This window comes from Haliotis rubra, unplaced genomic scaffold (assembly GCF_003918875.1).
Source record: "Haliotis rubra isolate DU_JTF1 unplaced genomic scaffold, ASM391887v1 Scf365, whole genome shotgun sequence".
NCBI classification, from domain to species: Eukaryota; Metazoa; Mollusca; class Gastropoda; order Lepetellida; family Haliotidae; genus Haliotis; species Haliotis rubra.
In genome coordinates, this window is record NW_025767041.1 from 654,003 (window position 1) to 666,891 (window position 12,889).

The 12,889-nt window shown below is 45.3% G+C and overlaps 1 protein-coding gene across 1 annotated transcript in view; it reads right to left on the bottom strand.

Annotated features, from left to right (window-relative positions):
- LOC124285664 (enolase-phosphatase E1-like) overlaps positions 1 to 12,889 on the bottom strand; it is a 71,062-nt gene that overhangs the window by 3,977 nt on the left and 54,196 nt on the right. The window contains exons 12-19 of the mRNA XM_046721937.1: positions 12,104 to 12,296; positions 10,807 to 11,016; positions 9,897 to 10,021; positions 7,940 to 8,025; positions 3,634 to 3,993; positions 2,124 to 2,320; positions 1,705 to 1,882; positions 944 to 1,254 (exon numbers count right to left, since the gene is read on the bottom strand). Of these exons, the coding sequence (XP_046577893.1) occupies positions 944 to 1,254; positions 1,705 to 1,882; positions 2,124 to 2,320; positions 3,634 to 3,993; positions 7,940 to 8,025; positions 9,897 to 10,021; positions 10,807 to 11,016; positions 12,104 to 12,296 (1,660 nt within the window). The remainder of the gene's footprint in view (positions 1 to 943; positions 1,255 to 1,704; positions 1,883 to 2,123; positions 2,321 to 3,633; positions 3,994 to 7,939; positions 8,026 to 9,896; positions 10,022 to 10,806; positions 11,017 to 12,103; positions 12,297 to 12,889) is intronic.

Consider the following 12,889-nt stretch of genomic DNA (forward strand, 5'->3'; position numbering starts at 1 on the left):
TGAAGGACCCCAGTTTGTCAAGAGAGACAACCAAAAAGAGGCTTCTCACAGTAACACCTTCTGCCATCTGCTTCACGGTTGTCAAGTAGTGATTTGTCTGTGACGCTCTGCCACAGGGTGCACTGTTGTCAAGTAGTGATTTGTCTGTGACGTTCTGCCACAGGGTGCCCTGTTGTCAAGTAGTGATTTGTCTGTGACGTTCTGCCACAGGGTGCACTGTTGTCAAGTAGTGATTTGTCTGTGACGTTCTGCCACAGGTTACACTGTTGTCAAGTAGTGATTTGTCTGTGACGTTCTGCCACAGGGTACACTGTTGTCAAGCAGTCATTTGTCTGTGACGTTCTGCCACAGGGTACACTGTTGTCAAGCAGTCATTTGTCTGTGACGTTCTGCCACAGGGTACACTGTTGTCAAGCAGTCATTTGTCTGTGACGTTCTGCCACAGGGTACACTGTTGTCAAGCAGTCATTTGTCTGTGACGTTCTGCCACAGGTTACACTGTTGTCAAGTAGTGATTTGTCTGTGACGTTCTGCCACAGGTTACACTGTTGTCAAGCAGTCATTTGTCTGTGACTGTCTAATTAGAAAGTACGACTACATGGATAAATTGTGTTTTTAATTTCGGATTTGCTGACACTGGATATTTTTGGTGTTTCATGCTCACAAAAGTGAAAGTGCATTGGTATAAAACAACACCCATTCGACATAGCTGTACTTTTTAGGAATAAAGTGTGCACTATACTCAAGTCATATAATCAGACTACATACAAAAAAACCCACAAAAATAATATCATCATTGAATTTCATGAAAGCAAAGTCTTTAAAAATGAAAAGACAGATGTGAATATCTATAAAAACTAAAACACACCAAAAAGGAATGGGTCTTCCAGTGCTGAATTAGTATAAGGTTCTGCTAAGGTTCCCTTTAAGCTGAGACACTTACCAATAGCTTGAGATATCCGACCAGATGTTTCTTGTTGTGATGGAGGACGGGAAACGCTATCTTCTAGTTGGGAGTGGTTAGTGGAGTCTTGGAGCCAGATGGAGGAGGCCCTGCTTGTCACAACACTCCTTTCCCCATGCCTTGATTCTGACTTTGATTTAGTTCCAGACACACTCTGTCCTTGTGACCGAGATTGTGAATGTGTCTGCCTTTCAGATCTGGATTCTGCAGGTCGACTTGACCACTGGTCAGATGCTTTCCTTGACTGACTACGTCTTGGACTAGATACACTCCTTATAGGTGTGGTGGCCCTGGAAATGGTGGCAAAGGGACTTAACTTGTTTCATGGTCATATAATCCCTATAGTGACACCTGCACTAACAAAAACATTAAGCCATTGCCAAGTGTTACATAGAAAACTACATGCACACCCCACAGCTTAATACTAAGAAGCTTATCTACACATACTTATTTCATAACTAAATGTTTGTTATGCAAGGGTTATTGCATACTATTCAGTGATTTCTAGTTAATTGTTTCTGTCTTGCAAATACATGAACGACTAAAGTTCAACTATGAAAATTGACACTACACCAAGAGACTGTGACAAATATTGTGGCAAAGATGTCAGTTCTGATCAATACTAAAATGGCCTGTACCTCACAGATTAGTAAAACTATAAACTGAATGTCCCAAGAAAGAGGAAGAAGCAGACCCCAAAACAAAATGGTCCACATGATTTGATCGTGGTTTAAACTGACCTGCTTGGGTTATCTTCCCCTGCTATACTGCTGTATGAGGTTGTGATTGGCTGGCCTTGTGCCTGGCCACTGTAAGAGTAGGAGATGACAGTCTCATCCTCAACTGCAACTTGGTCCAACGGGATGACGTCACCAAGACTGCTGTCTGGTCGCCATGACCTTGGTGCCATCTGGTACACTGCAGGTATATGAATGTTTGCAAAAGGTTATCGTATCATTGTTACTTTTACACAATTGTCGTCACACTGATTTTGGAATATAATTACACTGATCAATGAAACATTTACCACATTACAGTATATACTGATATCAAAATGACTTGTGGACACAAAAGAACCATGGACATTGAGAATGAGCAAATCTCCTACTCCATGTTATGAAATGTAAAAACCAGGAATGACTGATGATATCCTTCTTACATCTGTTGCTAACTTTCATGACATCTTTCTTGGCTTTATCTGCTGTAGGAGTAAGTGTTCTCTCCTGAGGAGCAGGCTTCACCCCAACCATGAAGAAGTCCTCCAACGTGGGGGCGAACATGTGGGTCTCTGTCTCCTTCAGCCGAGACGCAATGTCATGCAGGGCTGAACTGGGAGTCTTCGTTAACATCCCTTCTCTGCAGAAGCCAAAACATATCACAACCTCATAGGATTTTTTTAAAATTCACAACACTATTTTTGAATATTTTGTAATCACATCAATGATTTTGTTGAGGATTACTAAGAAAGTGTAATCCCAAATATAACATATGTTAGAGGATAACTAAAGATTAATCCATGGACTGTCATAATATTTCCACACAGATGCATTTGTGTTGCAAAGTCTTGTAAAGATAGTTTTGCCATTTTTGTCATGATGATTCAAAGAGGTTACAGAGAAAAAATGTGGAATAATTTTCACTCTCATTCATTCCAGCTGATATGTTAAGTTGACACTTGAGTGTTTTTTAAACCAATGATTGGGAAATTTCAACTAATTCCAACATGATGTCACATTATGACAAATACCCCTACAGCCACAAATTTAAAAAGACCCAAATTATCAGCTAGATACAGCAAATCCTACAAGTGTGACTGGTTTTACTTGATGAGAATATTCCTGATCTAATCTGTCCATCCACATAAAAGAGTAGTGACGAAGGTGTGACAACACCACCATGGAGTTGGTATTTGGAACTATATTGCCACCAGAAAACCAATAGCTTTGGAGATATGGTCTGAAAATACATATCCCATATTGCCATGAATACTGAAAACTCCATTTCCCCAAACAGCAATAACTACAAGTTGAAAACCAGATCTGTGTGTGTGCAAAGTTCATGAGTGATTACAATGTAATTTCAGAGATAATTTCTGGACAAAAGCACACCACTATGAACAGACTCAAAGTCAATATTGCTGACACAGAAACAGAATAAAATATTAATTCAAAAAATCCCTAAATAGCAATAGGTAACAGTTGACAACCTAGTCTCTGTGTGTGCAACACTATGAACAGCAAATTTATAAATTTTCTCGTGGTAAAAGAAAACAAACGAAAACCTGAAAATCCCCAAATAGCAAAAGCCACAGACTGACAACCTGTTGTTTGAGTGAGCAAAGTTGTTTGAGTATCTGATGGCTATATTGACTGCACTAACAACGGATGGACCATCAGATAGTTGGTAAGTCGAACAACCTGATCACAAGATCCCCATGTATTACATATTGGAAATAGGTTCATAAGAGAGTACAGTATCATACTTAGTTCATAACATCAGAGACATTTTCAGTAAGATAATAGATGAAGAGGTTAATATAGGTTATTTCTGTAAAGTTTGTTGTCACTTCAATGTTTAATGCAATCAGTGGAAGTTCAGGAATAGAAGAATGATTGCTTGGATCATTTTTGTAAAAGTTGAACCTTATAATGCAACTGAGGTAAACTTACCCAAGTGTTGAACCTGCTCTGCTGTATGCTCTTGAATATGTCCCAGACTGACGCCCAGACTTGGGTCTAACAGACTGGCGAGATTTCCTGGACACTGGCCTTGATTTGGGTCTGTTTAGACCACTGGTCTCCTGTTCAACTTCAGCTACACCAGAGTGACACTGGACCTTCTCCTGCTTTCTCCCAGACTTTCCCCTGGAGTGTGGCTCGGCATGTAGACTTGGCATGTCACTATAAAGGTCGACTACCGTAGTCTCCGACACACCGCTGTCACCTCCCTGATCAGACTTTATACTGCGAGATTTGGATGCTGGAGTCTTTGATCTGTTCCTTGCTGTTTTGCTGCTCTTTGGGGATGTGCTGTGAAGGTGTTGGGCATTAAATATTACATCTACTTTGTATACTCGTATCTTTACACACATACCTACACAGGCACAACAATTGATTATGCTGTACTTTGAATTTGGCACTTTGAATCAGATATCCTAAAAACAAATATGCCTGTAAATCCTCAGAGGAAGAACTTTCATTCATTATGTATTTGTGTATACATGAAAGCATATCTGAAGTTAACACATGATCAAAGATACCATACTTGTCAACAAGCAAACATAGCAACTAATGTCATTTATTATAGGGGATGGATGGCACATGGCTGGTCTCTGGACTGGATTGTAGACTTCCTCACCCCTTTTCATGTAGGAAATTTCTCCAAAGAAACTACCTCATACATGTAACATTTTTGCCATATCCTGCCAAACTGCCTCAATATTGTGATTCTGGCAACAGCTTCCCCTCTCATCCCCTTTCTCTGAGCCAATTGTTCCGGACATCCCCTCTTCCCTGTACAAATAACCACTCTGTATTTATGCAACAAGTGTGTGGGGACATGACACAAGTGTCTGGGGCCAGGATACGAGTGTGTGGGGACAGGACACGAGTGTCTGGGGCCAGGATACGAGTGTGTGGGGACAGGAGATGAGTGTGTAGGGACAGGATACGAGTGTGTGGGGACAGGACACGAGTGTGTGGGGACAGGAGACGAGTGTGTAGGGACAGGAGATGAGTGTGTGGGGACAGGACATGAGTGTCTGGGGCCAGGATACGAGTGTGTGGGGACAGGAGATGAGTGTGTAGGGACAGGATAAGAGTGTGGGGACAGGACACGAGTGTCTGGGGCCAGGATACGAGTGTGTGGGGACAGGAGATGAGTGTGTAGGGACAGGATACGAGTGTGGGGACATGACACGAGTGTCTGGGGCCAGGATACGAGTGTGTGGGGACAGGACACACAGTGTGTAGGGACAGGATTCGACGAGTGTGTGGGGACAGGAGATGAGTGTGTAGGGACAGGATACGAGTGTGTAGGGACATGACACAGTGTCTGGGGCCAGGACAGTGTGTGTGGGACAGGACACGAAGAGTGCAGAGTGTGTGGGGACAGGACACTGAGGATCACAGTGTGTGGGGACAGGACACGAGTGTGTAGGGACAGGACAGGAGTGTGTGGGGACAGGACACAGAGTGTGTAGGGACAGGTGGGGGACAGGACACGAGGACATGTGTGGGGACAGATAGATGAGTGTGTGTGGGGACAGGACACGGGAGTGGGACACAGTGTGGGGACAGGACACAGGTGTGGGGACAGGGACACAGGACACTGAGAGTGTCTGGGGACAGGACAGGATACACATGAGTGTGTGGGGACAGGACAGGAGTGTGTGTGGGGGACAGGACAGTGTGTGTGGGACACAGTGTGGACAGGACAGGAGACAGTGGAGGATGGTGAGTGTGGACAGGACAGGACACAGACACTGAAGTGTGTGGGGACAGGACATGAGGTGTGGGGACAGGACACACGAGTGTCTGGGGCCAGGACTCACGAGTGTGTGGGGACAGGACACCAGCAGCGTGTAGGGACAGGACAGGAGTGGACCGGGACATGACCACAGTGTCTGGGGCCAGGACATGAGTGTGTAGTGGGGACAGGACACGAGTGTCTGGGAGCCAGGACATGAGTGTGTGGGGACAGGACATGAGTGTGTGGGGACAGGACACAGAGTGTGGGGGAGACACAGACAGTGTGTGGGGACAGGACACAGAGGTGTGTAGGGACAGGACACGAGTGTGTGGGGACAGGACACAGGTGTGTGGGGACAGGACAGGAGTGTGTGGGGACAGGACATGAGTGTGTGGGGCCAGGACACGAGCGTGTAGGGAGAGGACATGAGTGTGTGGGGACGGGACACGAGTGTGTAGGGACAGGACATGTGTGTGTGGGGACAGGACACGAGAGAGTGGGGACTGGATACGGTGGGTAGGGACAGGATACAAGGGTGTGGGGACAGGACTTGAGGGTGAGGGGACAGGACACGAGTGTGTGGGGCCAGGATACGAATGTGTGGGACAGGACATGGGTGTGTAGGGACAGGACACGAGTGTGTGGGGACAGGACACAACTTTGTATTGTCAGGACATGAGTGTATGAGGACAGGACCGAGAGAGAGTGGACAGGACGAGAGTGTGTAGGGACAGGACACGAGTGTCTGGAGGGACAAGACACAAGAGTCTGTGTGGGACAGAAGTGGACACAATGGAGTGTGTGGGGGACAGGGCGAGTGTGTAGGGACAACACCAAGAGAGGGGGACAGGGCCGAGAGGTGTAGGGACAAGACAGGAGCGTGTGGGAACAGGGGCGAGGGACAGGATGTAGGGACAGCACCAAGAGAGAGGACAGGGCTAGGAGTGTGTAGGGACAGGACACGAGACACAGAGAGAGTGGGGGCACAGGGACTGGACAGGACAGTGTGTAGGGACAACACCAAGAGAGGTGTGTGGGGACAGGACAGGACTGGTAGGAGGACAGGACAGAGGGACAACAGGACACACAAGCGTGTGGGGACAGGAGGACGAGAGGACAGGGCGAGAGTGTGGGACAGCACGAGAGAGAGGGACAGGACAGGACGAGTGTGGGACACAACACCGAGAGACAGACAGTGTGGGGTAATGAGGGACAGAACAAGTGTGTGGGGACAGGACCAAGACAGGACAAAGTGTGTAGGGACAGTGTAGGGAACAGGGGACGGACGAGAGTGTGTAGGGACAGGACCCGAGAGGGAGGGACAGGGCGAGTGTGTAGGGACAGACAGAAGTGTGTGGGAACAGGACGAGAGTGTGTAGGGACAGCACCGAGAGAGAGGACAGGACAAGAGTGTGTAGGGACAAGACACAAGTGTGTGGGAACAGGACGAGAGTGTGTAGGGACAGCACCGAGAGAGAGGGGACAGGACAGAGTGTGTACAAGACACAAGTGTGTGGGAACAGGATGAGGAGTGTGTGGACAGCACCGAGAGAGGGAGACAGGACAGAGAGTGTGTAGGGACAGCACCCGAGAGAGAGGGACAGGAGGAGAGGAGTGTGTAGGGACAGGACGAGAGTGAGGGACAGACAGGAGGGAGAGGGACAGGGACAAGACAGAAGTGTGTGGGAACAGGACACAAGTGTGTAGGGACAACACCAAGAGAGGGGAGACAGGACGAGTGTGTAGGGACAGGACATGAGCACAGGACACAAGTGTGTGGGAACAGGACAGAGTGTGTAGGGACAGCACCGAGAGAGGAGACAGGACAGGAGTGTGTAGGGACAGGACATGAGAGAGATGGGAGACAGGACATGAGTGTGTAGGGACAGCACCAAGAGAGAAGGGACAGGACGAGAGTGTGTAGGGACAAGACACAAGTGTGTAGGGACAGCACCAAGAGAGAGGAGACAGGACGAAAAGTGTGTAAGGACAGGACATGAGCGTATGGGAACAGGACACAAGTGTGTGGGAACAGGACAAGAGTGTGTAGGGACAGCACCGAGAGAGAGGAGACAGGACGAAAGTGTGTAGGGACAGGACATGAGCGTATGGGGACAGGACATGAGTGTGTGGGGACAGGAGACAAGTGTGTAGGGACAGCACCGAGAGAGAGGGGACAGGACGAGAGTGTGTAGGGACAGGACATGAGTGTGTGGGGACAGGACACAAGTGTGCGGGAACAGGACGAGAGTGTGTAGGGGCAGCACCCAGAGAAAGGGGACAGGCTGAGAGTGTGTAGGGACAGGACATGTGTGTGTGGGGACAGGACACAAGTGTGTGGGAACAGGACGAGAGTGTGTAGGGGCAGCACCGAGAGAAAGGGGACAGGACGAGAGTGTGTAGGGACAGGACATGAGTGTGTGGGGACAGGACACTGTGTAGGGACCGGACATGAGAGTGTGGGGACAGGGTATATGTGTGTGGGGACAGGATACAAGTGTGTACCTGTGACTCTGCACCTGCCAGGCCTCAAAGCTGCTGACCTCCTGCACCTGGTACCGGTCAGTGTGCTCCAGGTTTCGCATCCGGGGCTGCAACAACATCACTGACTGTCAGGACGACAACACTGACCATTTTCTTCCTATCAGAGGACTACCACACAGAGGACTACCACACTGATCATTATCTTCCATCAGAGAACTACCACCCTGATCATTATCTTCCTTCAGAGGACTACCACACAGATGACTACTACACACTGATCATTATCTTCCATCAGAGGACTACCACACTGATCACTATCTTCCTTCAGAGGACTACCACACTGATCACTATCTTCCTTCAGAGGACTACCACACTGATCACTATCTTCCTTCAGAGGACTACCACACTGATCATTATCTTCCTTCAGAGGACTACCACACTGATCATTATCTTCCTTCAGAGGACTACCACACTGATCATTATCTTCCTTCCTTCAGAGGACTACCACACTGATCATTATCTTCCTTCAGAGGACTACCACACTGATCACTATCTTCCTTCAGAGGACTACCACACTGATCATTATCTTCCTTCAGAGGACTACCACACAGAGGACTACCACACTGATCACTATCTTCATCAGAGGACTACCATCTTCCTTCAGAGGACTACCACACTGATCACTATCTTCCTTCAGAGGACTACCACACTACCAGAGGACTACCACACTGATCACTATCTTCCTTCAGAGGACTACCACACTGATCAGGACTTCCATCCACACTGATCACTATCTTCCTTCAGAGGACTACCACACTGATCATGATCACTGGACTTCCACACAGAGGACTACCACACTGATCACTATCTTCAGAGAGACTACCACACTGATCAGAGGACTACCACACTGATCACTATCTTCCTTCAGAGGACTACCACACTGATTCAGAGGACTACCTCACTGATCACTATCTTCCTTCAGAGGACTACCACACAGAGGACTACCACACTGATCACTATCTTCCTTCAGAGGACTACCACACTGATCACTATCTTCCTTCAGAGGACTACCACACAGAGGACTACCACACTGATCACTATCTTCCTTCAGAGGACTACCACACTGATCACTATCTTCCTTCAGAGGACTACCACACTGATCACTATCTTCCTTCAGAGGACTACCACACTGATCACTATCTTCCTTCAGAGGACTACCACACTGATCACTATCTTCCTTCAGAGGACTACCACACTGATCACTATCTTCCTTCAGAGGACTACCACACTGATCATTGTCTTCCTTCAGAGGACTACCACACAGAGGACTACCACACTGATCACTATCTTCCTTCAGAGGACTACCACACTGATCATTATCTTCCTTCAGAGGACTACCACACTGATCACTATCTTCCTTCAGAGGACTACCACACTGATCACTATCTTCCTTCAGAGGACTACCACACTGATCATTATCTTCCTTCAGAGGACTACCACACTGATCACTATCTTCCTTCAGAGGACTACCACACTGATCACTATCTTCCTTCAGAGGACTACCACACTGATCATTATCTTCCTTCAGAGGACTACCACACAGAGGACTACCACACTGATCATTATCTTCCTTCAGAGGACTACCACACTGATCACTATCTTCCTTCAGAGGACTACCACACTGATCACTATCTTCCTTCAGAGGACTACCACATACCACACTGATCACTATCTTCCTTCAGAGGACTACCACACTGATCATTATCTTCCATCAGAGGACTACCACACAGATCACTATCTTCCTTCACACTATAAATATCTCTTTCGTACCATACAACTTCAAAATTGGCTCTTGGCAAATATTAACAGCTGAATTTTCATTGGGTAATTTTGTAAATATATCACTTTCTCCATTTTGTTAAGTTATAACACACTTTTAAATCATGTTATTCCCTCAACCTAATGAAGCAACACTCACCGGTGTTTCCTGTAGCTCCACTATTGACAGACTGGAGCCAGATCGAGGTACCGGAGACTTGTCACTGCTGGTGTTGGCCACTGAGGCTTGGTATAAGGCAGTGAAGCTAACTCGGTTGTCATCATCTATACAAGAGAAATGTTAAATCATAAACTACACTGGTGATGGGTAGTCCTGAAGACACACCCAAGAACTTGCCCTCAAATGTTGTTATGAATAATTAATATATTGTTTTAAATAAAAGTTGTTCTATGTCTTCATTAACATCTAAAATATTTGTCTTATATGAGATGTAAAACAAATTGACCAAATGTCTGAAACAGCTTGATAAATTGATTGTTTCTCAGGTAGCAGTTCATCACAACTTATAAAATTTTGTACACAATAAAAGCCTGTTACCATGACTACTTATAATCTGTAGCTAACATTTTCAGTGTGTGTCCAGTTATATGTGTTGGTATTCTTGGTGAGAACATTCTAAATGTGTTCCTCCTGCCTCTTGACATCATTTTTTACACATAATTACAAAACATTCTGACTTCCCTTATCACTTTTGAGAAAATTTGCATACACCCAACAAATTTCCATAGCTGCATAGTTGCCTGTCTATATGGCTGTTCCAAAGTAAAAAGGATCTAGGGCAACAGTTTTAAGAGACACTTTGAAATGCCTCCCAAAATCTTTCCAAATGGTTACAATTCAAAGCCAAAATTGGAAATACAATCTCCATTCACCCACTCAAGCAATTGTCAATTTGACTTTAAATGATTGGAAACCATGTATCACATTGCCACTTAAGTTTTGAGATGTGTATAACATTGCTCCCATGTGTAACAGGATTATGATCAATGACAGGCCAAGGCATCTTCCTTGAGTAAGTTGAGGTGGAGATATAGGCAGCTACACCCGCCTAGTGGGCTCTCCCTTGTACCTGCATTGTAACTACTGCGTGGGGAGGGGTAGTCATCCTCCAGTCTAGGGGTCCCTATATCCCCAGGGTCAGTGCGGCGGTGTTTCTTCAGGAGCAGACGGTCAGCGTAGCTGATGGTGTTGGTGAATGTTATCTGGGGCGAGTCTGGTTCACTGGTCATTGTTGTAGCTGTATGCACACTAGCAGCAACTGTAGACACATAGGTGCCCAGAACACAACATATTAACGTGAACATATGTTATATATGGGATTAAGTAAAGTACAGATTCTAGTACTTTTGGGGTTGTGTTCCGGCTGACTTTGTATGCTGGAGATTAGGTGCCTGACTCTGAGGGTGTGGGTTCAAATCCTGGATGGGGCTCGATCCAAAAAGTACTAGAATCTGTACTTTACTAAGAAAGTGTAATCCCATATATAACATATGTTACATTTGACCACGTTCTAAATGTCATTGTGTAATCATATTAACATGAGCTACATACATAGACTCCAGAAAGCACCATCCTGTAAGAGTTACACAAACAGACTCTATAACACAACATATTAACATGAGCTTCATTTATACACTCCCAAAACACACAACATTTGCTACACATATAAATTCTCAGAATACACCATACTGACATGAGCTACTCATACAGATTCTCGAAACTCAACATATTAACAAGAGCTACATGTATAGGCTTTCACATTCACCACATTAACATGAGCTACATGTATAGGCTTTCACATTCACCATTAACATGAGCTACAGGTATAGGCTTTCAATTCACCACATTAACATCAGCTTCATTTATAAGCTTTCACATTCACCATATCAACAAGAGCTACATGCATAGGCTTTCACATTCACCATATCAACATCAGCTACATTTATAGGCTTTCACATTCACCATATTAACAAGAGCTACATGTATAAGCTTTCACATTAACCATATTAAAAGAGCTACATGTATAAGCTTTCACATTAACCATATTACCAAGAGCTACATGTATAGGCTTTTACATTCATCATATTATTATTAACATGAGCTACATGTATAGGCTTTCACATTCACCATATTAACATGAGCTACATGTATAGGCTTTCACATTCACCATATTAACATGAGCTACATGTATAGGCTTTCACATTCACCATATTAACATGAGCTACATGTATAGGCTTTCACATTCACATTCACATATTAACATGAGCTACATGTATAGGCTTTCACATTCACCATATTAACAAGAGCTACATGTATAGGCTTTCAGAATACACACTACCACCTACCTGTTGCTTTCCGAGGAGAAATGGCCCTGTGCGGTGAGACAGTTGGTGAGGGGAAGTCATCACCCTGCCTCCATGCCAGTAGAGCTGCTTGGAAGGATGCAGCACTCTCGGCTTCATTGTACTGACCTGCCAACAAGTCTCTTGCCGACTCGTATGAACCACTTGCACCCTCAGGGCCATTTCGCTCTGAATCCTGTCAACAAAATACATCATGCTCTCATACAGACAACAAATCACCCGCCAACTCGTATGAACCACTTGCACCCTCAGGGCAATTTGACTCTGATTCCTGTCAACAAAGTACATCATGCTCTCATACAAACAACAAGTCACCCGCCAACTCGTGGGCCGACTCGTATGAACCACCAGCACCCTCAGGGCAATTTGACTCTGATTCCTGTCAACAAAGTACATCATGCTCTCATACAAACAACAAGTTGACTGCATCTATCAATGACAACAATCTGACAGAACTTTCAAGTGATTATATGTTTCCTACACAGTCATTTCTGGAACTGACCATCTGTATAAGTGTTTGCTACTACAGTAGTATGACATCATTTTAACAACTCCTATTTGTGATAGTCATCAATGTGACTTGTACCATGGACAACTGCCTCTAAACACCATACTCACTCAATCCCTCAACAGAGTTTGATTATCATTGGTACAAATGGATGGGTAAGACTGCATGAAAGGTTAGAATGAATTTGGGCATGTTTTACATCACAGCCTGGAATATTCCATCAAGTTCATAGCAACATCTAAATAATGAAATCTAGGCCA